General features: G+C 37.3%; 1 protein-coding gene across 1 annotated transcript in view; it reads left to right on the plus strand.

The window, feature by feature from the left end:
- Tgs1 (Trimethylguanosine synthase 1) overlaps positions 1–27,902 on the plus strand; it is a 131,321-nt gene that overhangs the window by 66,724 nt on the left and 36,695 nt on the right. Inside the window, exon 6 of the mRNA XM_090372115.1 lies at positions 16,531–16,681. Coding sequence (XP_090228241.1) covers positions 16,531–16,681 — 151 coding nt within the window. The remainder of the gene's footprint in view (positions 1–16,530; positions 16,682–27,902) is intronic.

The raw sequence follows: 27,902 nt of genomic DNA on the forward strand, positions 1-27,902 counted from the left end.
TGAATCACCCCCTTCAGCTCTCCTGCGAGCCACAGCACTCTGGTTATTCTGTGAATGTTTTGCTGCTCTAGACTGGGTCATGATTCCGTTAAGTATAATTCCATTAAATAATAATTTAATTAACAATGAATTTTAATAAGGTTAATAAATTTTACTGATTAATTGATAATACTATACTAATCTAACAGATTTATAATACAGTGCTATGTTTTTCGCTATCTAGTTTTACGTTAAACTTTACGTTATTCCGTATCGTATAACAATGGTGGCAAGTTACGAATGTAAAATCTACAGACACTAAGTATTAACTTTCAAAATCACTATCTAAATTCAAAAATAAACCACTGAGCTTGGCTAGAACTATAAAGCTACTTATAGAAAATAATTTATTATAACAATTATGTCAAGAGAGAGAGAGATTAGAAGTCGGGGTAATCCCCAATAGAGATATATGATCCTTGCTTAGAAAACAGTGTCATTGTAGATAAGCATGGCAGCAGAAGAATCCTTTTTGTGAGATATGACAGGATGGAATTTTAGAAGAATTGAAATCAACTAAGTTAAGTTCTTTTTGTCCCACTGGAGAATTACCTGGAGATCAGCATTTAAGGAATTAGTAGTGGATATTTAAGAAGTTGAAACAGTTTATGAAGGACAAGGTTTCTCAAACTGGAAGGTGAATTTCAATGTGCTACCATCTGCAAAACTTTGGATAGGATTTCTGTTCAATAAAAGCAGCTCATTAATATATAAGAGGAAACGAGTTGGAGAAAGAACCGAACCTCGCCTAACACCAGCATTAGTGAAGAAGTTAGAAGACAGAGCTGTTTATCAACACCCACAGTGAGTGGTCATAAAGAAAACTGGATATCAAAATTACAAAATCAGTTGGCAAACCATAAGTTGGAAGCTTATTCAGAAGACCTTTATGCCAAACATGATCAAAAGCCCTTGAAATGTCAAGAGCAACTGCTTGAGTTTCACCAAACTTTTCTGTTGAATTTATCCATGGATGGGCAAATGTTGATCAGTGTCAATCCAATACACCAGTGGATCAACACTGACAGAATCCATACTAGCGATTATTGCTCAGATGGAAGGTTTCTTGATAGTTTAAGAGTTGGAAGTTAATTAATTTCTCATTACTTTAGAAAGAGTAGAAGTGCAATGAGATGATAATTGGATGGGAGGGATTTGTTACTCTTTTTAGGTACTGGCTGGATATGAGCAAATTTCCAAGCAGAAGGGAAAATGCCTTTGGAATAAGAAAGTGAAAAAATGCAACACAGAACAGGAGTAAGTTCAGGTACACAGGTTTTGAGAACAAGTGGAGAAATACCATCAGGGTCTGGAGCTTTCTTAGTATCAAGATTGTTCAAAATTCTTTTGACACCCCTTTGACGTAAGAAAACAGGAGGCATTGAATGCAGTGTACTGTGAATGGTAGTAGGTAGTGGTTTAGTAAGAAAAGTAAGATGCTAGCAGGTTAACTTTATCTTTGGTTGAAATGGCAATAGAAACAAGGTTTTGACAGAGGTGGAAACAGAGATGGACAAAAGTTGTGGCAAGAGACCAGAATGCTCAACTACCATTTGGACAAGAAGTAAGTTTTCTACCCTCTCCCTCTAGATTGGCCTGATTAATAACTGCTTTACAATTGTTCCGAGCTTTGTTGTAGGCAAAAAATGAACTTGGAGATTTGGATACAAGCCAATTGTGAAATGCACAATCCTAATCTTGAACAGCCTTAGCACATTTATTGGAAAACCAAGGTTTAGATAAAGGACGAGATTTTAAGGTGGAATGTGGAATAAAGGATTTCATCCTTACAAGAATAATTTCACTGACATCAGAAGATTTGAAAAAGTGATCCATCCATGGAAAAGAAATCTCTCAGATCATCCCATTTTGCATTCTTGTAATGCCAAACAACATGAGGTTGAGGATGGCCACGAGAGAAAGGCTCCATTGGAGAAGAGACCATCACAAGTTGTGATCAGAGGTACTTAGGGGACCACTCATTTTAATTGTATATTTAGAAGGCTTGTTTGTGAGAAAGAGATTGAGCATGTTGGTTGTGTATTTAGGATTGTTTGGTGTTCTGGTAGGTAAATGAACAGTCTGTGAGAGGTCATTAGTAATTGCAAAATCCTCAGCATTTTGACTGGCTGGGTCCATGTAACTAGAAAATGAAAGCCAGCTGGAATTGTGAACATTAAAATTACCTCACTGTTAGGAAAGTTTGTCAAGTTTCAAAGAGAGGAAGTCAAAGAGTTCCAAGTGATTAGTTGGAGTTGAGAGAACAGTAGTGGCAACAGATGAATTTGACAGAATGTGGTAGAGATTTTAAGCCAGGGAAGATTGAAAAGAGGGGATTCCAAATTACTAAGTCTGACAGGGAATATCAGAGAAGCAATATGCACTATTGCCACCTTTGAAATGAAAGGAATCGTACAGCAAATAATTTGGACAGCTGAGATGATGAGCAGTGGTTGAATGAACCGATAATTGGGATTCTGTCTGAAAAAGTACATGGAGTTTGGCAGACTGTACGTGGAAATGGACATCGAGATTGGAACTGAGACCATGTGTATTTGTTAAATGAATGAGAAAGCGTTTGGGAAGTTTAAACCTTTTCACAGATAAATTTGTTCTGTTAGTTTAACTATTCATGATATATTTAGTAGTAAGAAAATATAAAGTATATATAGATACTTCCATGGACACCGTTCTGAATTGATTTCTATAATTTCTGTTCTCTCTTCCAAAGCAGTCCACACATGTGCTGCAACCAGTCAACATCCTTTTACTGTCCAACTTCAAACTCACAGAGCCAACATTTCTTCTTCCTCATTTATTCCTTCAACTTTTGTTTCTTGGAACAACTTTCCTTTATACATATTTCTGAAACTTGCAATCTGCTGAGACTCAAGCCTAATGTCAAGGTATCTTCTTTCATCTTCTTAACCTTCAATCCATGGGTGGTACTGATTACTATAGGTTCTAATACCTTTCAGGGTTTTCGTTTAAAAAAAATAAATAAAAAAGTGGGGAGGACTTTCTGTATAAAGTATGGAGAAAAATTTGGGATTTACATAAAGGTGTAACTACCATCAATGATAAAGAGAAGGGTATTTGCTTTTGTTAAAGTGATTACAGTAGTCTTAGAGAGTTTTAAATTCTATAGTGTGAAACCAACTGATACGCTACCATCAGCAAATTCTAAATGGGAAGCATTCAAAGAATTAATCGTAGAAGCTGCTAGGGTTTTCATGCCAACTAAGAAATACTCTTCAAGGTATAGTTTGCATCATTAGTCAGTCCTAAGGAAGTTAATTTTACCTTTAGGGAGCTGTGACCTGCCAATATAAAGGTTGTAAAGAGTCCAGGGGTGTACCACTTTGGTGGCTTTGGATTAACCATTGCCACCTGTGGAAGAAACCTTTTCCTAATCAGACCTCTGGTTTCCTGCTCTCAATTTGTTTGCCATAGCTCATGGAGCTTTGTGGCTATTCTTTTCCTTTTAGCCTTTTGGTTTTGTTATGCAATATTTTGAGCATCTGCATACTCCTGTAGCTGCAAGAGGGCGGCATTTGATCTTTGCTCTACAACCACTCAACGCGTTACCTTTCACAAGGAGAGTCAAGTCATCTGCAAAGGTTGGGCTTTCCACCGGGCTCAGATCCAAGGCAGAAATTCATCCAGAACAATGTTCCAAAAGAAAGGGCCAAGGATTGAACCCTGCAGGCAACCTTTGTTCACAGGGCGTTTCAATTCCTGGAACCTTGTGTATACTGAGGTACTTCTGTCTGTAAGGTAGCTGTTTATTACCTTATAGAGATTGTTTTGGACATTTGCCTGACAGAGTCTCCTGAGGACACTAGGCCACCAGAATGAATCAAATGCCCCAGCAAAGTCAGTAGAAATTGCCAGTATATATTTCTGCTCTGTATTTTTAACTGTTGTCAATAGGTGGTGCTTGGCATCTTCTGTAGAATTGCCCTGCTTAAAACCATACTGATTGTTTGATTGATATCCTGCTTCAGTATAATAAGTTGAGATTCTACTGTAGATTAATCTCATATATATTCCCCATTACTGGGAGTAGAGCTATGGGTCTATAGGATTTAGTATCAGTGGGACGTTTTTCAGGCTTCTTTAAAATGGGCCTTAGCATGGCTATTTTCAAAATTTTGGGGAAATTTCTCTGTCAGACAGTGATTGTACAGATTTACAAGGTTGTTATGTGCAACTGCACCATTTGGATGTAACATGGACTTATGACAATTCCCTGAAATCTCGCATTGATATTATGGTAGCAGCACAGCAGATTGTTTACTGTAAAGAATGTTGCTGGCCAAAGCTTGGTTTGGATTTCCATAGTGAGATGCCTAGGCATTCTTTTTAACTAAATGTTTCTGCTTTAGCGTAGAGGCAAGAAATTTATCTTTGGAGAGGGCTAAATGTCTAATGAGGTCATTGAACTCATCTTGGGTAAACAGCACTGGCTCTGATGTCTCTTTGTTGATTGTGTACTCAGGATCAGCTGAAGTTCTTAAGTCTCCACTAATCAAATCTTAATTGCACTCTATTTTGTCTTCTAAAGAATCTAGTTCACACTGTGGAGTTTCCAGAATTGGCATAGTGTCATTGTGCCTATTCTTCACCAAGAATCTGGTTACATTCAGTGTGTTCTTTTGACTCCCTGTGTATCATGGGTATGGAAAATAGCATAGACTTTTTCCTTTTATTCAGTCAGTTACAAATCCATTTGAACAAGTGGTACAAATAATATGTGGTGCCCACATCTTATTCTAGTCAACTACTAAACAGCCAAAGTATAACTGGTAAATTTTCTGAATGTTGGTTATGACTGTATGCCAATGTGTTTTAGTTAGGAAAGAGCTGCATGCACAGTAGAATTTGTTGTGGTAATTTTTACACTTTCAAGGCAGGATAAAGAATGTGTTTCTGTAATTCACCTGACCTTACCTGAAACATTTTGTAATCAAATAATTAAATTATGGAAATTTAATTAATTGATTAGGCATTGTTTCTGGTAAGATCATCAGACCTTTCAACTCTTGAAGGGTTTGATGTTAGTATCATTTAAAGCACATGTTGAACTTGAACCTTTTATATAATGTGGCTCAAATATAATATGGCTCCACCATTATTTTCCATAGTACAGAGGTCAAACTTACAGGTATGTAGTTATCCATGTCATCCTTGAACCACTCTTGTGAATTGGGAGATACATTTGTGCATCCAATCTACAAAATCCTGAATCTAAGATTGCCCTTATCATTATGGCTAAAGGTTTAACTACCTTTGCAGCAACCATACTTTGTGTATTTATAAAATCATTTAACTTCCAATCAAAATTAGATAAATTTCTGCTATTCTCATCTCTACAAACTAAAAGGTTTATTTATTATGGGAAATTTTATTGTTACAGGTTATTATGCATTGGCCATTTTGCAGCACCTCATCATACCCTCAAGTTATATTTATGCAAATTCAATTAAGTATGATAAAGATTTGTACAGCAATAAACACAATAATTTTCAGTTCAGCAACATACTCCGAATATCTGAAAATTTTCTCTCTTTTTTGCTGATTTTGGATAAGCTTGCTTAGTTTTAATTTTGCCATTTCTCTTGTGAAACATCAATTTTGGTTTATTTTTTCCTTTTGCCTGAGTGTAGCGAAACTAAGCTATATTCAAGCAGCATCACTACCACAGGAAGCCTGCTGGCTTTTATGGTGTTGAGTCCAGCAGTGTTCAACTTATGGCTCACACAGAAAGTGAACTAAAACAGAATTTAAAATTTTGTAAATTATCTCGTTAAATGTTTTACCCAGTAAATGTTATTGTGTATTGTACTTAATAAAAGTTTTTGAATATTTTCAATTTTAGGTGTATCATTATATTTATTTATTCACCTTAATATTGAAAAGCAGTGATCCTTTTCAGGTTGTAAATTTTCGAAAGTGAGCATTTAAAAACAAAAGTAAGGCATTTTTTTAAACAAAAGTAAGTTATATTTTTATAATTTTAATAAAAATCGAAAAAAATAAAATAAACCACTGACATAGATTTGTTGCACATAGTGTTGGGAATTTGCATTTTTTATTTATAGCCTGAAAATAAAAAACGGTAACATGAAAACAGAAACTACCATTTACACCAGGGGTGGGCAACTTTTTTCGTCAGCGGGCCGAATGAAATTTTCGTATCATGATGCGGGCCGAATGAAATTTTCGCATCATGATGCGGGCCGGAATAGATTGAACGATTTAATAAAAAAAAAAATCAGAACCTAAAAAATGTTATATTACTTGAATTACCAAATTATTAATGTATTTTTAAAAAAAATATCTGAATGTCCAATTATCATTGAAAATGCGGCATTCGGCATCAATTTTTCTTTTTTTTTTAATTGGCTCATTTTATGGGCTATAAATTATATTAAATTAAAAATTGTAATAATTAGAAAAGGCATAAAACATAAAATATCTCGCGCCAATATTATTTTTTTCAATAAGAAGTCAAACCCAAAGGAACTTCGTTCGATCGATGCTACAATAATAATTAGGAAATAACTCTTTGACGCTGCGTAGTATCACTTGGTTACTGTTGTACTGGCCGCGATTCCCGATTGAACCGAATTAAGCCGAACGTTTACGGCGAGTGTAGTCAGGTATGGATTTTCTATATTTATGCATTTACCGAGGGGGCCGGATTCAACATCGTCGCGGGCCGGCTGTTGCCCACCCCTGATTTACACAGTCGCATAGCCAGGGTAGGGTCAGCAGGTATATTGTACCCCCCCGACGCCTAAATCTACTATTGTGACGCCTTTTTTTTTTGTGGATGCACCTGTTGACAATTTTTTCTCGAAAATTAGACACTAATTTTTCTCGAATCACTCAGTGCGGCCCGCGAAACAAATCTAACTTTGAATATGGCCTCTGTACGGGAAAAGGTTGGCCACCACTGGTAAACGATAGGTGGGGAAATTCGAAAATCTCTTGATTTCATTTACAACCAGACAACCTTTCCGGCCCAATGCAGTGATTGTTTTAAGTATATATTTTTTTATATTGTTTACAAATTATTTAAATAATACTGTCAAAGCGAACGTTTTCTTCGTTGTATTTCAATGTAGCCCTTTCATTGGATGAAGGGCTTACTATTGCGCATGCGTATTACAAACGTTGATCATGTGAGGAAAACGACGGAGTCGTTTCTGTTTTGAGCTATGCCTAAGTGGTATAAGTTCAACCACGCCGTTATTTAAAGTACTTGGCATTTGAAGTATTATGTAGATAACAGTATTAGTAAGTATTAAATAGTTTATGTACACTGTGCAATTGTGCTCTGAATTAAATATACTAGTACCGTTAAATGCCTTGTCGTTTTCATGTGGTGTCCACGTGTTAGCACAATTTAATTCATTAATTTAAAAGTGTTTGCGTTATGTTTTCATAAGGATAATTTCATTACATTAAACGTTGAAATTATTAATGCCCAACGTTTATTTTAACTGTTCTTACAATATAATGATGCATTTTCGTACCAAATAGACAAAACAAAAGTATTCCTCTTAGTATTTGTTAAGGTTAAATTCACTGCAGTATCATCTGTTACTGATGCTAACTTGAGCAAGCAGTGTGGTAATTTGTCGTGCACTCAATTGGGATTCTCAGCAACGAGTGTTTTTCGTTGTTTGGCATGTAGTTTTTCGGCAAATCAGTTTTTTTTTTTTTTTATAGGTGAGGTGAAATTATTTGTTAGTGTTCCTTCGCTTCCTTAATTCGCCAGTTATGCTGACTTCGCTATGATTAGTTCTCGCATTTAGAAAATTTGAGTAAATACTGAAATGCAAATATTTGGCTTGAAAAAAAAAAAAAAGGAGATTAAATATTCAATCTGGTGTTTTTAAATATTTTTTTTGTCAACATAGCAACTTCTTGATCCCTTGGGACCATTGTGGAGTATAAACTTTTTTTTAAATTAATATTTTAACAGAAACCTTTAACAATCAGAACTCCATTTGGCCTGGTTAAAACACTGGTTGACACCAGATAAATGTGGAAAGGGTTGAACATTTAATTAATCCTTCTTAACCCAGTGCTGGTCACACCCCAAAAAAGTTCTAGTGGGGCATGTGTGACCTCAAAAAGTTTGTTATTATTTTGAATTTTGATAGCAATATACTCATATATCATCTTTTCTTAATTATTTTTTTTTTGAATTTTGATTGCAATATACTCTTATATCATGTTTTCTTAATAGATTACAGTACTTAACTTTGTCACTTTTTAATTTTTAATGAACCATTTAAACATTTAAAAATGTTAAAATATTGAAATAATTAAAAAACAAAAAATATATATTTCTGATAAAAATAGAAAGAATTCAGTTTTAAAATGATGCATATGTTTCTGTTATGTATTGTATATGTAATGTGTTGTGCATGGAAGCAAAAACTGGTGGAAAAATTAATTCTTTTGAAAATGAAGTGGCAAATTATAAAATATGAACACAAAATTAATAGCCCCCTTCAGTGCAGAAAACTGTAAGAGCACAATATTTCAGGAGCACACTTTTTTACAGTTAGAATTCTGTATGGTATGGTGTTTGCAGAAATCAAGACATATCTATTCAGCAATTGGTGCATTATAGCCTTAGTAGCTAATGCGCCAATAAAATCAAAACCATTCAGCAATATTTCTTAATTCAAAATATTTTAATATCAAAACACTTTTAAACAGCCTTAAATGGAAAAGGCAAACTGAAAAACTAGAGTACTCATTATTCAGTTCGCAAAGCTCTGTTTAAAAATTGTTACAAGAGGGATTGCAGTGAATAACACTTTTAAAAGTTCTCAGATGTTTTCCAGTTACATTTCTTTAGACTATTTACTCATCAAAAGCCCGAAAATGTTCTTTAGAAGTATGATATGATGCAATATTTAGAGTTAAAGAGCAAAACAATGAGTTACCATAAACTAGAATGGCAGTTGTTCATTGCACAATTAAAATATTTGAATGGGACCAGCAAGGTTCCACATATTTGCAGTTCAGTTAATTTCACATTAAAAGTCTTTTGATACTGTTGCCTATAAAAGTCTGCTGTACAAATTGAGTTTGTACAGCAGTCATTTGTGGCATTAAGGGCAAATTGCTGCTGCTGTGGATAAAGGGATGGTTGAATGAGAGAAGACAGAGAATGAGAGAATGGTATTAAGGGTAAGTTGCTACAATGGATAAAAGGATGGTTAAGTGGGAGAAGACAGAGGGTGGTAATCAGTGGGTGCTGCTCTTCTTGGACTAATGTTATTAGTGGAGTCCCACAGGGTTCGGTGTTAGGTCCACTGTTGTTTTGTATATTTATCGATGATATTGATGAAGGTATATCAGGCTTAATGTCGTAGTTTGCAGATGATACAAAGGTTGGCAGGGTTGTCAATGACAGTAATGGCAGTGTGCTACTGCAACAGGATCTAGATAATTTGGGCAGATGGGCTAAGAAGTGGCAACTGAAGTTTAACCTTGACAAATGCAAAGTACTGCATATGGGTAGAAGTAACCCCAGAGAAACATACCAACTGTGTGGTACTACACTTAAGGTGGTAGAAAATGAAAAAGACCTGGGAGTAATTGTGCAGTCAGATATGAAGTTCTCTGAGCAATGTCGACAGGCTGGGGTTTTGTCAATGATATATAGGAATTTTGCTAGCAGGGAAAAGGAGGTGATTATCCCTCTGTATAAGGCAATGGTCAGGCCACGCCTTGAGTACTGCGTACAGGTCTGGAGGCCTCATTTTAGGAAGGATGTAGATTTACTTGAGCGTGTACAGAGAAGGGCAACAAGATTGGTGAGGGGAATGAAGGGATCCTCTTACCAAGAGAGGCTTAAGTTCTGCAAATTGCAGCGGCTAGAGACTAGGCACCTGCGCGGTGATCTGATTGAGGTATATAAGGCCTTGAATGGGTTGAGCACGCTGAATTCTGATGGGATCCTTCCACTTGTTCAGATTACGAACCTAAGGGGGCATAAATTCAAATTAAGAAAAGACAGATGTAGAATAGATGTGCGGAAATTTGCCTTTAGCCAGCAGGTGGTTAATTGCTGGAACAAACTTCCATCTGTCGTTGTGGAAGTTGATAGGTTGAATAAATTTAAGGAGGAACTGGACAGGCATTTGGAGGGAATGGTGTGTTTTTTTTTTTTTTTTTTGGCTGATGCTGCATAAGCTCATACATTTGCTCTCTTGCATCACATGCCACTACTACTACAGTGGTATCTGTCTTCTCTCATTCCGTGAAAAGCATACTAAAGAACAATGGGCCCAACACCGAAACTGGGGGGGGACTCCACTAACAACATTGGTCGGTGAAAAGCAGTGTCCATTGTATCAGGTGCCTCCGTAGCCAGGTGGGAAGGAGCAGCAGTGCGTAGCACACGCTTCTTGATTAGACCGGGGTTCGAGCCCGTCACCACCAAATACGGATGATGCGGAAAGGTCAGGAAATGGCCACCGCATATCCCGGAGCAATATGGCCTAAGCTGCTAATGCTCCTAAAAACCAAAAACAGCAACAACAACCACCATTGTATCAATGGACATTAACAACCCTGCCAACCTTTGTATTATCTGCAAATTTCGACATTAAGCCTGATATACCTTGGTAAACATACTAAAGAACAATGGGCCCAACACCGAAACCTGGGGGGGGGGAAACTCCACTAACAACATTGGTCCATGAAAAGCAGTGTCCATTGTATCAATGGACACTGCTTTCGGTGTTGGGCCCATTGTTCTTTAGTATGTTTACCAAGGTATATCAGGCTTAATGTCGAAATTTGCAGATAATACAAAGGTTGGCAGGGTTGTTAATGACAGTATGCTACTTCAACAAGATCTAGAAAAGTTGGGCAAATGGGCTGAGAAGTGGCAATTCAAGTTCAACATTGACAAATGCAAAGTACTGCATATGGGTAGCAGTAACCCCAGAGAAATGTACCAACTGTGGTACAACACTCAGCGTAGTGGAAAATGAAAAAGACTTGAAGGTAATTGTGAAGTCAGATATTAAGTTCTCTGAGCAGTGCAGACAGCCTGCTGGGACAGCTTGTGTTTGTTTTTTTTTTTTTTTATGAAAACACCAAACACGAGAGGTATTAGAACCTATAGTACTTAGTACCTTGCTTGGGTTGGAGGTTATGACAAGACGAGAGAAGATATTTGTTGACATTAGACTTGAACGTCTGTAGACTGTAATTTTCAGGAAATACGTATGAAGGAAGGTTGTTCCAGAAAACAGCAGTTGAATGAATACACGAGGAAGGTGAAAAGTTGGTTCTGTGAGTTTGAAGTTGAACAGTAAATGGATGTTTTCTGGTGGCGGCATGTGTTCGGACTGTTTTGAAAGACAGAGTGGGAATTATAGAAGACAATTCAGAAGAACAGTTCCCATGGAAGTATCTGTAGAAAAGGCATGCAGCAGAAACAGTACATCTATGAGACAGAGAGTGGAGAGACTCTGTTAGAGATGATTCATTAATTAACCTAACTGCCCTCTTCTGAATGGAATCTAGAAGCCTGAGATAGGTTTTGGGGGGCACCATCCCAGATGTGGGAACAATATTCCATGGTAGGGCAGATTTGCGATTTGTACAGAGTGAACAGCTGTTTATAAGAAAAGTAACGCCAATAGCAAAAAAAAAAAACCAAGTTTTTTAGATGCAGAGGATGCAATATTTGTAATGTGCTTGTGCCAAGAGAGATTATAAGTCAGGGTAATCCCAAAAGAGATATATCAACTTGCCTAGAAATCGGAGTGTCACCAAAGATAAGCATAGGAGCAGAAGAATCTTTTTTTGCGAAATAAGACAAGACTGAGTTTTAGAAGGATTGAAATCAACTAAGTTCTCTTTGCCCCACTGGAGATTGGCATTTAAGGAATTGGTAGCGGATATTTGAGAAGTTGAAGCTGATTGAGCAGAGCAAGGTTTCTCAAAATGGAAAGTGGAATGCAATGTGTTATCATTGGCAAAAGTATGGATAGGATTTCCAGTCAATGGAAGGTCATTAATATACAAGAGGAAAAGAGTGGGGAAAGAACTGAACATTGGAGGACATCAGTATTAGTAGAGAAGTTAAAGACAGAGTCATCTATCATCACCCTCAGTGAGCGATCAGTGACAAAACTGGATAACCAATTACAAAAAACAGTCGGCAAACCATAAGATGGAATCTTGTTTAGAAGACCTTTATGCCAAACACGATCAAAAACCTTTAGTTTTGTCAGTAATATATAGGAATTTTATAGGAGGGACCAGTGGGTGATTATCCCATTGCATACAGGTCTGGAGGCCTCATTTTATGAAGGATGCAGAGCTGCTATAATGAGTATAAAGAAGGAGGGCAACAAGATTGGTGAGGGGAATGAGTGGGTGCGCTTATCAAGAAAGGCTTCAGTTCTGAAAATTGTCGCATCTTAAGACTAGGCTCCTGTGAGGTGATCTGATTGATGTGTTTGAGTCTTTGAAAGGATTATGTAAGCTGTTGGGATTCTTCCCCTTGCTCAGACTACACACATGAAGGGGCACAAATTCAAATTAAGGAAGGATGGTTGCAGAATAGATGTGAGCAAGTTTAACTTTAGCCAGCTGGTTGCTGGCTAAAGTTGATTGCTGGAACAAACTTCCATCTGCTGTTATGGAAGTTGATAGCTTAAATAAATTAAAGGAAGAACTTGGACAAACTATTGGAGGGGATAAATAGGTGAAGTGGGAGGTTATTTTTTTTTTTTTTTTTTGGCTGATGCTGTATAAGCTTGATTCCTTGTATCATCATTTGTAATTATTATTTGTTATTTGACTTTTTTTTTTTTTTTTTTTTTAGGAGCATTAGCAACTAAGGCCATATTGCTCCGGGATATGCGGTGGTCATTCCCTTAACTTTCCGCAGCCTTCATATTTGGTGATCAAGGGCTCGAACCCCTGTCTAATCAAGAAGCGTGTGCTACGCACTGCTGCTCCTGCCCACCTGGCTACGGAGGCGCCATATCATTTGCCACTGCTAATATTAGCATTAGCAAAGGTACATGATGCAAGAAAGCAAGCTTATACAGCATCAGCCAAAAAAAAAAACGCACACACCTTTGTCATTTTACCCATCCACTCTCTCCAAATGTTTGTCTAGTTCTGCCTTGAATCTGTTTAAGCTATCAACTTCAACAACGACAGATGGAAGTTTGTTCCAGCAATCAACCGCCCACTGGCTAAAGACAAACTTCCATACATCTGTCCTACAACTGCCTTTCCTCAATTTGAATTTATGCCCTCTCAGGCAATTATTCTAAGCAAGAGGAAGAATCCCATCAGCATTGAACATATTCAAAGCTTTGTACACCTCAGTCAGATCACCTTGCAGTTGCCTAGTCTCCAGACACTGTAATTTACAAAACTTAAGTCTTTCTTCATAAGAGCAACCCATTGTTCCATTCACTGATCTTGTTGCCCTTCTCTGTACTCGTTCCAACAGCTCTACATCCTTCTTGTAATTAGGCCTCCAGACCCGTATACAGTACTCAAGGTGTGGCCTTACCATTGCCTTATACAAGGGGATAATCACCTCTTTATCCCTGCTAGAAAAATTCATGTATATCATTGACAAGACACCATGCACTACTCTTGCAGACTGTCTGCATTGCTCAGAAAACTTCATATCTGTCTGCACACTTACCCCCAGGTCCTTTTCGCTCTCTACCACTGTCAGTGTAGTACCACACATTTGATACGTTACTCCAGGGTTATTGCTTCCCATATGCTGTACTTTACATTTGTCAATGATAAACTTCAGTTGCCACCTCTCAGCCCACCTCCTCAACTTTTCTGTATCCTGTTGCAGCAGCGTATTGTCATTAGTGTAATTAATCCTTTGTGCAGCAGTCTTACATGTGCAACAGTATCAAAAGCCTTTCTAAGATCCAATTATATAATATCAAAATTATTCTTTGCATCCAGTTCCTTTGTGACCACATCATAGTATCCAATCAAACTGGCCAGACAAAACTTCCCCTTAAACCCATGCTATGTCCGAGTTATAACTGAAGTCTTGTCTAAATGATTCTGCAATCATTCTTTAACCAGTGCCTCCATTAATTTTCCTGGAACAGAAGTTAAACTAACAGGTCTATAATTACTTGTGTCGCCTTTTGATTCTCCTTTGTGATTTGGGGTCACATTTGCACATCTCCAGTCCATGAGTATCTCCCCTGAGTCCAAAGAAGCTCTTATAATTATGGCTAAGGGTTTGCTTACTTCCTTTGCTTCCTCCTTTAATATAACTGGATAGATCTCATCCATCCCGGGTGCCTTATGTTTATCTTAAACAATTTCTCCTCCACTTTCCTCTCCATTATTACAAAATCATCTACCTTACTGCGAGAGTTTAGTTCACCTCTGGCTTTACCCTCCATGAATAACTCCTCGTGTGAATGTAGATGCAAAATACTCATTTAGTTTGTTAGCTACATGAGCAGGATCATGAACAGTTGAACCATCAATATCAAGTGGACCAATCAGATTCATCCCCTTACTTTTAGAGTTTACATAAGCAAAGAACTCGTTGCTGTTTTTCTTTGCATCCTTTGCCAAAGATTTTTCGTAATCTGCCTTGTCTGCCTAACCTCCTTTGTGACTTGGTTACAGACCAGCTTATATCTATCATAGGCTTCTGTCTCATTGAGGAAAGACAGATGTAGAATAGATGTGCAGAAATTTGCCTTTAGCCAGCGGGTGGTTAATTGCTGGAACAAACTTCTATCTGTTGTTGTGGAAGTTGATAGCTTAAATAAATTTAATGAGGAACTGGACAAACATTTAGAGGGAATTGTTTTGTAAATTTTTTTTTATACACTGATGCTGTATAAGCTCATACACTTGCTTTTTTTGCATCACATGCTACTACCACTACCTATTAATTTATATGTATCCCTTGCATTTTTATTTTCTGCCACATGTCTAATTAGTTCATCTGACATCCATTTAGGCCTAAATCTTGAACAATATTTTTTAGTTGGTCTGAAAAGCCTTGTACCTGCTGAGGTTAATTCTTTGAATGCTTCCCATTTTGAATTTGCTGTTGGTAACATCATCAGTTTGTCCCACCATATAGAATTAAATACTGTCTCAGACCACTGTAGTCGCCTTTACGAAAGCAAAAACCCTTCTCGTTACTCCTGATGGTAGTTACCTGTTTGAGTCAATCCCACTTCAGAACGCTGATCACTGCCACCTAGTGTTCTTTATCTGTAAATTCTTAATACATAAAGAATCACTACCGATAATCTGATCAAGAGTATTACTCCCTCTAGCTGCCTCTCGAACATGCTGCCATAGAAAACAATCCTCCAATAAATCCACAAAAGCCTTGCTAGTGTGTGAGTGACCAACCCTGTCAATATTTGGGAAATTAAAATCCCCTGTTATAAGACACTCTGATTTACTGGCCCACTCTATTTCTCTGTACAGCTGTTTATTATACTCATCAGAGTCATTAGGCCTATAACACACTCCTACTCTCAGTTTTGCTTTCCCAGTGCCTATGTCACACCAAACTGACTCGACACTGCACTGTCCAGTCAGGTCGACTGGCTGTACTTCCTTGGTTTCTTAACCAATATTAACCTCTTCTCCCTTCCTGTCCTGTCAATCCTTCCTGTACACATTGTACTCCCCTAATTCCCTTTCTGCATTCCTTATATCCGTGTGATTCCACATCTCTCTTATCCCAACAATATCTGAAGTTTTGACCAATACTTCAAAGTCATCAAATTTATTTATCAATCTCCTAGCATTGGTGTACACAGAAGTATACATGCAACTGTTTCTATTCTTAGCTCCCCTAACGCAGCCCATGTATTTATTTGTTACGCAATGACTCCCAGCAGTCTCTGGAATCCCCTGCACCTTGTTTTCCAGGCTGCTACTCATTTCAGTAGAAGCAGTGCAAGAATCACTTTCACCTCTGCCAGCGGCTACTGTTAATCTATTAACCCGTGTATCCCCCTAAACTAGCAGTTTTCTGACCCACTTGGTATAGGGCAATGTTATATTCATTTATTAAAATATTTTCATGGTGTTCAGAGTACATTTTTCAGTGGATATCACTAACAAAATAAATGTCTCACTTAAAGTTATTATTACTATCACATTATTAGTATAATTTCCTTCCCCCACTTAAAAAAACAAATTATTAAAAGATTTGGAGTGCCCTCAGTGATCTTAACCTATAGTGTTGAGAGAGCATGTATGCATGCAGAGCATTAAGTTTTTACAAAAGTGTTTTACAAAACTTGAATCCTTGCAATTACCAAACTGTATTTATGCTTATATAGCTGCTGAAATTAATTTTGAATCCCAATCTGTGATTTTAAGAGATTGAGATTGTTTTGTGATAGGGTTAATGAGCTTCTCCATTAAATATCTTTTAATAATCTTTTATCATAGTGAAAATTTAAATCCAAGACCAAAAAATATGATTCCTAGAAGAAAGACAGTTAATTTCCTTCTTAAGCAAATGCAAAAACGAATCCAACAAAAAGCTGGTGGAAATGGTTTTTGCGTTCCTGTGAATGGAGAAAACGAAATTTTAGAAAGGGTAAGTATAATCAGAATTGTATTTATTATTATTATCACATATTTGCTTATGAATAATTACAAGTTTTCATTACTTGCCATCTGAATGAATATTTAATACAGTAATTCTTCTCAGCAGATTCTATCTTAAAATGGTTATTTAATATTCAGTAAAATCTCATAGTAGATACTGTTTAATTCATCTAGTACTTACCACTCAAAAAGGAATAGCTGCTGGTAAGAGCTGTTGTAATTATCATTAAAATATTTTTGCAAATTGGCAGTTAGAAGATTTTTATAGTTAAGCCTTAAAGTACTGTATATTTTCTCATAATCAATTTAGAGAGGTAAGTACTGGATGAATTAAGCTTTCACTGTAAATTGAGGCTTAGAAGGAGGAACAGGCATTCTGTGTGTTTTATCAGACACTCAGTCTAAAACACTGATGGATCCAATATCTTTCTATTTCAGAAGGTTTAGGAGAAGTCCGGTTGGCCTGCCTCCCTAAAATTCACTCATGCACACCTTCTCAATGGTAAGCCCTGTTACGTCACTTAGGTGGCAATGAACACGTAGTGGTTCTCTTCAAGAGGAAAAGACTAAACCCTCCAGCACATGACAGCCCAATGAAACAAATGGACCTCAGTCCCCAGCGGCTTTCACTCCCCCTCTTACATCAGCGAGAGGATCAGTGTGGAAGCAGAGGGTGCTAAGAATCTCTGGGTACGACCAGGCTGCCATGCATGGAAACTGAACTTAGCCTATTACAATATAAGATTGCTCATTGGTGAAGATAGGATATTAGAGCTAGAAAAGAAATTAGAAAATATGAATTGGAATATCATCGGTTTGGCTGAAACAAGAAGAAATGAATCACTTATAAGTTTATCAAGTGGAAATCTGCTGTACAGCAATGGAAACAGAGAAAGGAGCGAAGGTGGAGTTGGCTTTCTGGTCCATAAAGATATAAAAAAACAACATTTTAGAATTCAAAAGTACATCACCAAGGGTGTCAAGACTACTGCTCAGGATTTTGAAGAGGTATAAACTAAAGGTTATAATGATTTATGTACCAACATCGAGCCATGATGATGAAGAAGTTGAAGGAATGTACACCGATATTGAGAAGTCTTCTAGATGAGCAGAAAACCCACTACACTATCATTATGGGGGACTTCAATTCTAAGGTTGGAAAGAGACAAAACAGTGCAGAAAGGGGAACTATAAGAAATTTTGAAATTGGTGAAAGACGTGGAATTTGCAGGATTTCAAGGAATGTCAGCAGTGAACACTTTTTTTTCAAGAAAAGGGTGAACAGAAAGTGGAAATGGAGGAGCCCAAATGGATTAACAACTAATGAAATCGACTTAATTCTCACTAACAGAAGATATATCATGAATGATGTTACCATCCTGAACAAGGTAAATGTTGGAAGTAATCACAGATTGGTAAGATGCACACTTGATATAGATGTAAGAAAAGAAAGGAAAAAACTGGCTCGAGTAAATAATATGGTCTTTCAGATAACAGAAGAGAAAAAGCAGTATGTACTGAAACTTAAGAACAAGTTTGAGCTTCTGCAGACTCTTCAGGACTAAGATATCGACAAGGAATACGACAACTTTCTGAAAGTGATAAAGCCCAAGAAACCTATAGGTAAAAAGAAATCCAAATAAGAAAAAATTAGTCAAGAAACACTTGTCATGTCAAAGATGACAAATGAAGAAAAGATAAATGCTGACAAGGATAAAATCGAGTATATTGAGTTATGCAAAGCCATTAGAAAGAGACTCAGAGAGGACATAAGAAGATTTATCATAAGAAAAGTAGAACAAGCATTATGGGAAAACAAAGGGCTTAAATCAGCAGCCGTGAGCAATAATACAGAAAGACAAATGATGCTGAAACTGAAGAATAGCGATGGTGTACTTATAAATAGCAGAAGACTACTATAAAGAGTTATACAAGGAGTGAGGGGTTGAATGAGGTTGAATATGTGTTGAAGAAAATGAAGAATCAGAAAGCCCCGGAGTAAGATGAAGTTACTTTAGAGTTGTTAAAATTGGTATGACACTGGCAAGACTCTTCACAAAATACATTAGAAAAGGTGTGATGCCTAAGGAGTGGAATATTGCAAGCATAGTTTTGCTGCATAAGAAAGGAGATAAATCAGAAATTGGAAATTATAGACCAATTAGCTTGTTATCCCACATCTACAAGTTGTTCACAAAGGTCATTACTAACAGTTTAGAAAGAATACTTGATGAGAATCAACCGAAAGAGCAAGCTGGCTTTAGGACAGAATTCTCAACTATGGGTCACCTTCACGTAATATCACAGCTAATGGAGAAAGCAAATGAATATAAAATTTCATTATGCCTGGCATTTGTGAATTACAAAAAGGCATTTGACTCCATCCAGCATAAGATGTTTTGGGCACTGGAAAGACAAGGCATAGATACCCCATATATTATGATTTTGAAGAAAATGTATGTTAATTCCATCTCCTTTATTAGAATAGACAAAGACAGTAGCAAATTTAAAATTGAGAAAGGAGTTCGATAATGAGACACAATATTGCTGAAGTTGTTTACTTCAGCCCTTGAGGAAGTTTTCAGAAGATTAGATTGGTCGAAGAAAGGAGTCAATGCGAATGGAGAGTACCTAAACCATTTACGATTTGCAGATGACATTGTGATCATAAGCCATGATCCCAAAGAATTAGAGGAAAATCTTAGCCAGTTATGCAGAGCTAGTAAGGATTTCAGACTATTGGTAAAACAGAAGTAATGATGAACAAGTATGCCACAGAAAGGGATATATATTCAATGAAGGAGCAGTAATTGAAAAGGTGGATTAATATACTTATCTGGGACAAGTCATTAGCTGTAATAATGATAAATGGCTGGAAGTCAAGAGAAGAATAAATTTTGGATGGATAGCATTCAGGAAATATACACCGGTGAGTCAAAACATTATGACCAGCGAGTTGTTATGCAATACAATTGCAGGTGAACTACGGTGTGTGCGCGACTAGGGACACGATAAAAAAAACATCTGATAATGTGCTCCGTTAATCAGTGTTACTCTTGTTCTTGAAATGGAAAAGGCAGCGGACTTAAGCGAGTTTGACAAAGGCAAAATTGTAGTGGCCAGATGACTGGATCAGAGCATATCTGAAATGGCATGGATGTGAAGTGTGTTCTGCTATTTGTGTGTTAGAAAAGTGCGATTTTAAAGGATTCTTTAATTAAATCAAATATATAGTGAAAAAAGGAAAACCATTTCATGTTTTAGTAGTGCCATTCCCAGTACAATAGAGTGTACTGGGAATGGTAGGAGTTGGTTTACCAAGATCATCAATACAAGAGTTTAAAGAAAAGTAGGATTCCAGCAGGTGGGGTTTTTCTTTTGCTGAAGTTAGCATTAGTAGAGGCATATGATGCAAGAAAGCAAGCTTATGCATCAGCCAAAAAAAAAAAAAAAAAGACACTTCTATTTCACCCCTCCGTTTGTTCCAAGTACCTGTCCAGCTCAGCCTTAAATTTATTTAGGCTATCAACTTCCACAACAAAGGATGGAAGTCTGTTCCACCAACCGACCACCCGCTGGCTAAAGGCAAACTTCCGCACATCTATCCTACATCTGTCTTTCCTCAATTTGAATTTATGCCCTCACAAATGATTATTGTGATTGCAAGAGGAAGAATTCCATCAGCATTGAGCATGCTCAAACCATTCAAAGCTTTATACACCTCAGTCAGATCACCTCGCAGGTGCCTAGTCTCCAGACACTGTAATTTGCAAATTTTAAGCCTTTCTTCGTAAGAGCAGCCCTTTGTTCCATTCACTAATCTTGTTGCCCTTCTCTGTACTTGTTCCAACAGCTCTACATCCTGCTTAAAATAAGGCCTCCAGACCTGTATACAGTACTCAAGGTGTGGTCTGACCATTGCCTTATATAAGGGGATAATCACCTCCTTATCCCTGCTAGAAAAATTCCTGTATATCATTGACAAGACACTATGAACTACTCTTGCAGGCTGTCTGCACTGCTCAGAAAACTTCATATCTGCCTGCACAATTACCCCCAGGTCCTTTTTGTTCTCTACCACTGTCAGTGTGGTACCACAGTACCACAGAGAAATAGGGGTCACATTTGCATATCTCCAGTCCATGGGTACCTCCCCTGAGTCCAAAGAAGCTCTCATAATTATGGCTAAGGGTTTGCTTACTTCCTTTGCTGCCTCCTTTAATATAACTGGATAGATCCCATCCATCCTGGGTGCCTTTTTTATGTTTATCTTCAACAATTTCTCCTCCACTTTCCTCTCAGTTATTACAAAATCATCCAGCTCACTGACAGAGTTTTACTCACCTCTGGCATTCCCCTCCCTGAATAACTGCTGATCGGTGAATGTAGATGCAGAATACTCATTTAGTTTGTTAGCCACCTTAGCAGGATCATCAACAGTTGAACCATCAATATCCAGTGGACCAATCTGATTCATCGCTTTCCTTCTAGAGTTTACATAGGTAAAGAACTCTTCGTTGTTTTTTCTTTGCATTTTTTGCCAGGGATTTCTCATAATCTGCCTTTGCCTGCCTAATCTCTTTTGTGACTTGGTTACAGACCAGCTTATATCTATCATAGGCTTCCATGTCACACATTAATTTATATATATAATATTGGTGTAAATACACCATAGTTAACCCATAGATTTGAGCTACGATTGTAGCGTAGAAGGCATCGTTTTAATTCTATCTCATAATGTGGTTGCCTTCACAACAAGATAGCTACTATTGATTTACTTCAAATAAATAACGCTTCTCTAGTAGAGAAGACTACTGTTATTTATTTTGAGCGTACCACCACCCAGACGATTGTTTCGAAGCTTTTTGGCTTCGTCATCAGTGGGCGGGTTGGTAATACAATCGTCTGGGTGGTGGTACGCTGAAAATAAATAACAGTAGTCTTCTCTACTAGAGAAGCGTTATTTATTTGAAGTAATTCAATAGTAGCTATCTTGTTGTGAAGGCAACCACATTATGAGATACAATTAAAACGATGCCTTCTACGCTACAATCGTAGCTCAAATCTATGGGTTAACTATGGTGTATTTACACCGATATTATATAGTTAATTATCAAAACCCATAAGGATTATGCCTAGTGCATTTAATTTTCCAAATTAATTTATATGTATCCCATGAATTTTTCTTCTCTGCCACATGTCTCATTAGTTCATCTGACATCCATTTAGGCCTAAACCTTGAATGATATTTCTTGGTATGTAAAGCCTAGTATCTTCTAAGATAATTTCTTTGAATGTTTCCCATTTTGAATTTGCTGTTGGTAACATAATCAGTTGGTCCCACCGTATAAAATTTTTAAATACTGTCTCAGACCACTGTAGTCACCTTTTACGAAAGCAAAAACCCTTCCCTTTACCCCTGATGGTAGTTACCTCGTTGTGTAAATCCCACTTCAGCACATTGTGATCACTGCCACCTAGTGGTTCCTTTATCTGCAGATTCTTAATGCATGAAGAATCACTACTGATAATCAGATCAAGAGTATTACTCCCTCTAGTTGCCTGCTGAACATGCTGATGTAGAAAACAATCATCCAATAAATCCACAAAAGCCTTGCTAGTGTGTGTGTGAGTGGCCAACCCACAAATTCCAGTCAATATCTGGGAAATTAAAATAGTAGTAGTGGTGGCATGTGATGCAAGAAAGCAAGTACAGTATATGAGCTTATGCAGCATCACCCAAAAAAAAAAAAATCACACCATTTCCCTCCAAATGCCTGTCTAGTTCCTCCTTAAATTTATTTAACCTATCAACTTCCACAACGACAGATGGAAGTTTATTCCAGCAATTAACCACCCGCTGGCTAAAGGCAAATTTCCGCACATCTATTCTACATCTGTCTTTTCTTAATTTGAATTTATGCCCCCTTAGGTTCGTAATCTGAACAAGTGGAAGGATCCCATCAGAATTCAACGTTCTCAATCCATTCAAGGCCTTATACACCTCATTCAGATCACTGGCAGGTGCCTAGTCTCCAGCCACTGCAATTTGCAGAATTTAGGCCTCTTGGTAAGAGGATCCCTTCATTCCCCTCACCAATCTTGTTGCCCTTCTCTGTATACGCTCAAACAAATCTACAGCCTTCCTAAAATGAGGCTTCCAGACCTGTACACAGTACTCAAGGCGTGGCCTGACCATTGCCTTATACAGAAGGACAATCACCTTCTTTTCCCTGCTAGCAAAATTTCTATATATCATTGACAAAACCCCATCACCTGCCCTGGCAGCCTGTCTACATTGCTCAGAAAACTTCATATCTAACTGCACAATTACTCCCAGGTCTTTTTCATTTTCTTCCACCTTAAGTGTACTACCACATTATAATTAATTCCCCATTATAAGACTCTCTGATTTAGTGGCCCACTCTATTTCCCTGCACAGTTCCTTATTATACTCATCAGAGTGATTAAGCCTATTGCACACTCCTATTCTCAATTTTGATCCCCAATGCTTATGTCACACCAAACTGACTCGACACTGCACTGTCCAGCAATGTCGACTGGCTTCACTTCCTTGGATTTTATGTATTTCTTAACTAATAGTATAACCCCTCCTCCCTTCCTGTACACATCGTACTCCCCAAATTCCAGTTCTGCATTCCTTATATCTGTGTGACACCACGTCTCTGATATCCCAACGATATCTGCCTTTGATGTTCTGAGCAATACCTGAAATTCATCAAATTTATTTACCAAACTCCTAGCATTGGTGTACATGCAAGTATACATGCACCTGTTCCTATTCTTAGCTACCCTAACACAACCCATGCGTTTACTTGTACTGCAGTGACTCCCAGCAGTCTCTGAAATACCCTGCATCTTGTTTTCCAGGCTGCTGCTCATTCCAATAGAAGCAGTGCAAGAATCAATTTCACCTCTGCCAGTGGCTACTGTTAATCTATTAGTCCTTGTATCCCCCCCAAGCGGCGCCTCCGTAGCCAGGTGGGAAGGAGCAGCAGTGTGTAGCACACGCTTCTTGATTAGGCCGGGGTTCGAGCCCGTCACCACCAAATACGGAGGATGCGGAAAGGTCAGGGAATGACCACCGCATATCCCGGAGCAATATGGCCTTAGTTGCTAATGCTCCTAAAAACCAAATAACAACAACAACCCCCTAAGCTAGCAGTTTTCCGACCCGCCTAACACTGCCAAAGGTTGCAATAGAACCATTCGGTTTTTTTAACAGAGATGGTAGTAGAGAAGGGCAGAAAGTTGTGGCCAATAGCTTTGGCAAGAGACTAGAATGCTTGACTTCATTTGGACAAGAAGCAAGTCAATTGTTAATTCTAAGGTTAGTTTTAATCAGTAGTCACCATTATCTTTAATTCAAGGACATTGAGAAATGATTGTGTCAAAATATTATTTCTTGTATAAAATTCACTATGTTAAATTTGACTTATTACCTGAAGCAGATTATTTTACTTAAAAGAAGTGTTGTTACTTTGATTTTGTTCCACTCTTTGTCTACTTCAAAACTTAAGTATTTTCTACCTGTTAAGATGTTGGGTATCCTAGTATGGTCATATATGAACAGTTCTTTTAGTTTGTCATGCTTAAAAGGGAAATCACAAATACTTATCACTATTCAAAAATATAAGAGTGCAGTATTAGTATTAGCCATATGGTGCAAGGAAGCCTGAGGCTTTTGTTGCACTGGCCAAAAAATTTAAATAATTTTAAATGATAATAGATAAATAATAAAATAAAAACTACCTTTTTGATTCCCTCCTTGTGCAGGGGCTTATCCAGCTGACTGTTGAATTTTTCCAAGCTGTCACAGTTAATAACTTGCTTTTTTAAAGAAAACATCCTGAAATCCAGTCTAAAACCTCTATCCCAGTAATTTGAATATATATGGCTGTTAGTTCTGGAATAATGACAGAAAATTCCATCCTTTTACTGTCACCTCTCAGAGCCTACATCTCAGTTAAGTCTTTTCTTTTTTTTAAAGAAAATTTCAAAGACAAAAGGTAGTAGAACCAATAGTACTTTGTACCATGCATTAGTTGAAGTGTGAAAAGATGAAAGAAGATAGATACATGATTTCTGTCAATTTTAATTTTCAGGAGATACATGTGAAGGGAGGTTGTTCCAGAAAAGGAAAATTGAAGCTATAAATGAGGAAGAAGGAAAGTTGTCTATGAGTTGAAGTTAGACAGTAAAAGGATAACTGGTTGTAGCATGTATTCAGACTGGTATGGTAAAGAGAGGAGGAATTAGAAGCCGATTCAGAAGAACAGGGCCCATGGAAGTATCTATAGAAAAGCATTCAGCAGAAATAGAACTTCTATGAGACAGAGTGGATCATTAATTAAACTGATCTCATTTTTGGTAAAGTAGGAATTTGAGAGAAGGTTTGGGAGACACCACCCAGATGTGAAAACAATATTCTAGGGTAGGGCAGATTTGAGATTTGTACAGAATGAGGAGCTGTTTAGAAGAAAAGTAATCCCAAGAGTGGGAGAGAAAACCCAGTTTTTTAGATGCGGGGAAAGCAATATTTGTGATGTGCTTATGCCCAGAGACACTAGAAGTCAGGGTAATCCCGAATAGAGATATATGATCTTGTCTAGAAAACTGAATGTCATCAAAGATAAGCATTGGAGCAGAAGAATCCTTTTTTTTGGGGGATAGGATTCAATTTAACTTCGAATGGATTAAAAAGTTAATTTAAATAAATGGATTCAAATCAACTATTCCCCACTGGCGAATTATCTGGAGATCGGCATTTAAGGAATTGGTAGTTAATATTCGAGAAGTTTTCCTCCGTAGCCGAGTGGTCAGGAGCGGGAGTGCAGTAGCACACGCTCTTTGAGTAGACTGGGGTTCAAGCCCCTGGCTGCTAAATACGGTCGATCTGCCAACCTTCACTGGACCAGTGTGGCAGATTATGGTCCATTTCCCTCAACATGAATTGTTGAGGAGGCTTCCATCCTGCAGTGGGTTGATAATGGCTGCAGGTTATTTTTTATTTATTTATTTTTTTTATTCAAGAAGTTGAAGCTGTTTGTGCGTGGCAAGGTTTTTCAAACGAAGATGAAATTCAGTGTGCTATCATCAGCAAAACTATGAATGGTATTTTTAATCAATGGAAGAAAGGTAATATAGAAGAGTAAAAGAGTTGGAGAAAGAACTGAACCTTGAGGAACACCAGCATCAGTAGAGAAGTTAGAAGACAGAGAGCCATCTGCTATCACCTGCAGTGAGCAATCAGAGAGAAAACTGGATACCCAATTACAAAAAATAGTTGGCAAACCATAAGATTGAAGCTTATTTAAAAAAAGACCTTTATGCCAGACATGAACAAAAGCCTTTGAAATTTCAGAGAAACTGCTTTCACCAAGATGTGTAACATATGCCAGAATATCATCAGTGGATTGACTGATGAAATTCACATTGGCGATCATTGTTCAAGTGGAAGGTTTCTAGATAGTTTAGGAGCTGGCAGTTAATGGATTTCTCCGTTATTTTAGAAAAAGTGGAAGTAGTTACAATGGGATGATAATTGGATGGGAAGGATTTCTCACCCTTTTTTTAGAACTGGCTGGAGAGATCAAATTTCCAAGCAGAAGAAAAAACACTAGAGGAATATGAAAGTGTAAAAAGGTGACACAGAACAGGACTAAGCTCAGGAGCATAGGTTTTGAGAACAAGTGGAGAAATACCATCAGGACTTGGAGCTTCCTTGCCATCAAGACTGTTCAAAATTCTTCTTACATCCTTTTGGTGGAAGACCGCAGGAGGCATTGAATAGAGTGTACCGGGAATGGTAGGAGTTGGTTTAACAAGATCATCAATACAAGAGTTAAAAGAAAAGTAGAATTCCAGCAGGTGGGCTTTTTCTTTTGTTGAAGTTGCAATAGAACCATTGGATTTTAACGGAGATGGGGGTAGAGAAGGGCAGAAAGTTGTGGCCAATAGCTTTGGCAAGAGACCAGAATCATTTGGAAAAGAAGCAAGTTTTCCACTCTTAGCATGTTCAAAATCTAGTTTAGACTGATAGATAACTGCTTTACAATTGTTGCGAGTTTGGTCTAGGGATAAATGAACATGGAAATTTGAATGCAAGACAGTTACGATATGCAACATTATCTTGAACAGCCTTAACACATTTATTGAAAAATCAAGGTGTAGATAAAGGATGAAATTTTAAGGTTGGCTGGAGAATAAACTATTTCATGTGTACAAGAATAATTTCACTGACATCTGAGTAAAAATTGATGTCGGAAGATTTAAAGCTGATATTCCCTTGACAGGGATTATCAGGGCAAACATATGCATAAGTACCACCTTTGAAGTGAAAAGAATCATATAGCAAATAATTAGGATAACCGAGATGAGCAGTGGTTGAATCAATTAATTGGGTTTCTGTGCAAAAAATTAAGTGGAGCTTAGCAGGCTGTAAGTGCAAACAGACATCACTGAGATTGGAACTGAGACCGTGTATATATGCAAAATGAATGAGGAAGTGTTTGGGAGGCTCAGATCATTTTGAAGATAAGCTTATTCTACCAGTTTGACTATTCGTGATGTATTCAATAGTATGAAAAGGTGGGGAGAACGTGTGAATTAATGAAATTTTTGGATATGGTGTACACCAGTAGTTTTCAGTCAGGATGCCAAGCACGTTCCTGTGATGCCATGTAATTTGGATTTAAGTTACTTAAATTTATTATTTTTTTAAAAATTTATATATTTATTTCATTATAAAAAGGTGTATGGTATCTCTTTAATTTTGTGAGGATCTATAATTGATGTTTATTTAGTACCTCTATATAAAGAATAAAACTATTACACACACACACACACACACACACACACACACACACACACACACACACACACACACACACACACACACACACAGTGAAATCTTGTTAATACAAAGTTCAAGGGACCTAAATTTTCACTTTTTGTAATAATGAGGTCCCCCAAAAAAGTGTCATTTTACAGTGTTTTTTTTTTTTTGTACATACTGTATATCTAATAATAAATAATAATAATAATATCAACAATAAAATAAAAACAAAAGCCTTGTCTAACAATACAGTAATAGGAATAATATATTTTTTAAAGATTTTATTTTATTTGTAAGATAAACTAAGAGAAAAGCAATATTAACGGAAATGAAAATATTGTACACTATATAT

Source organism: Mastigoproctus giganteus, chromosome 4 (assembly GCF_048544385.1).
Source record: "Mastigoproctus giganteus isolate SK-2022 chromosome 4, ASM4854438v1, whole genome shotgun sequence".
NCBI lineage: Eukaryota > Metazoa > Arthropoda > Arachnida > Uropygi > Thelyphonidae > Mastigoproctus > Mastigoproctus giganteus.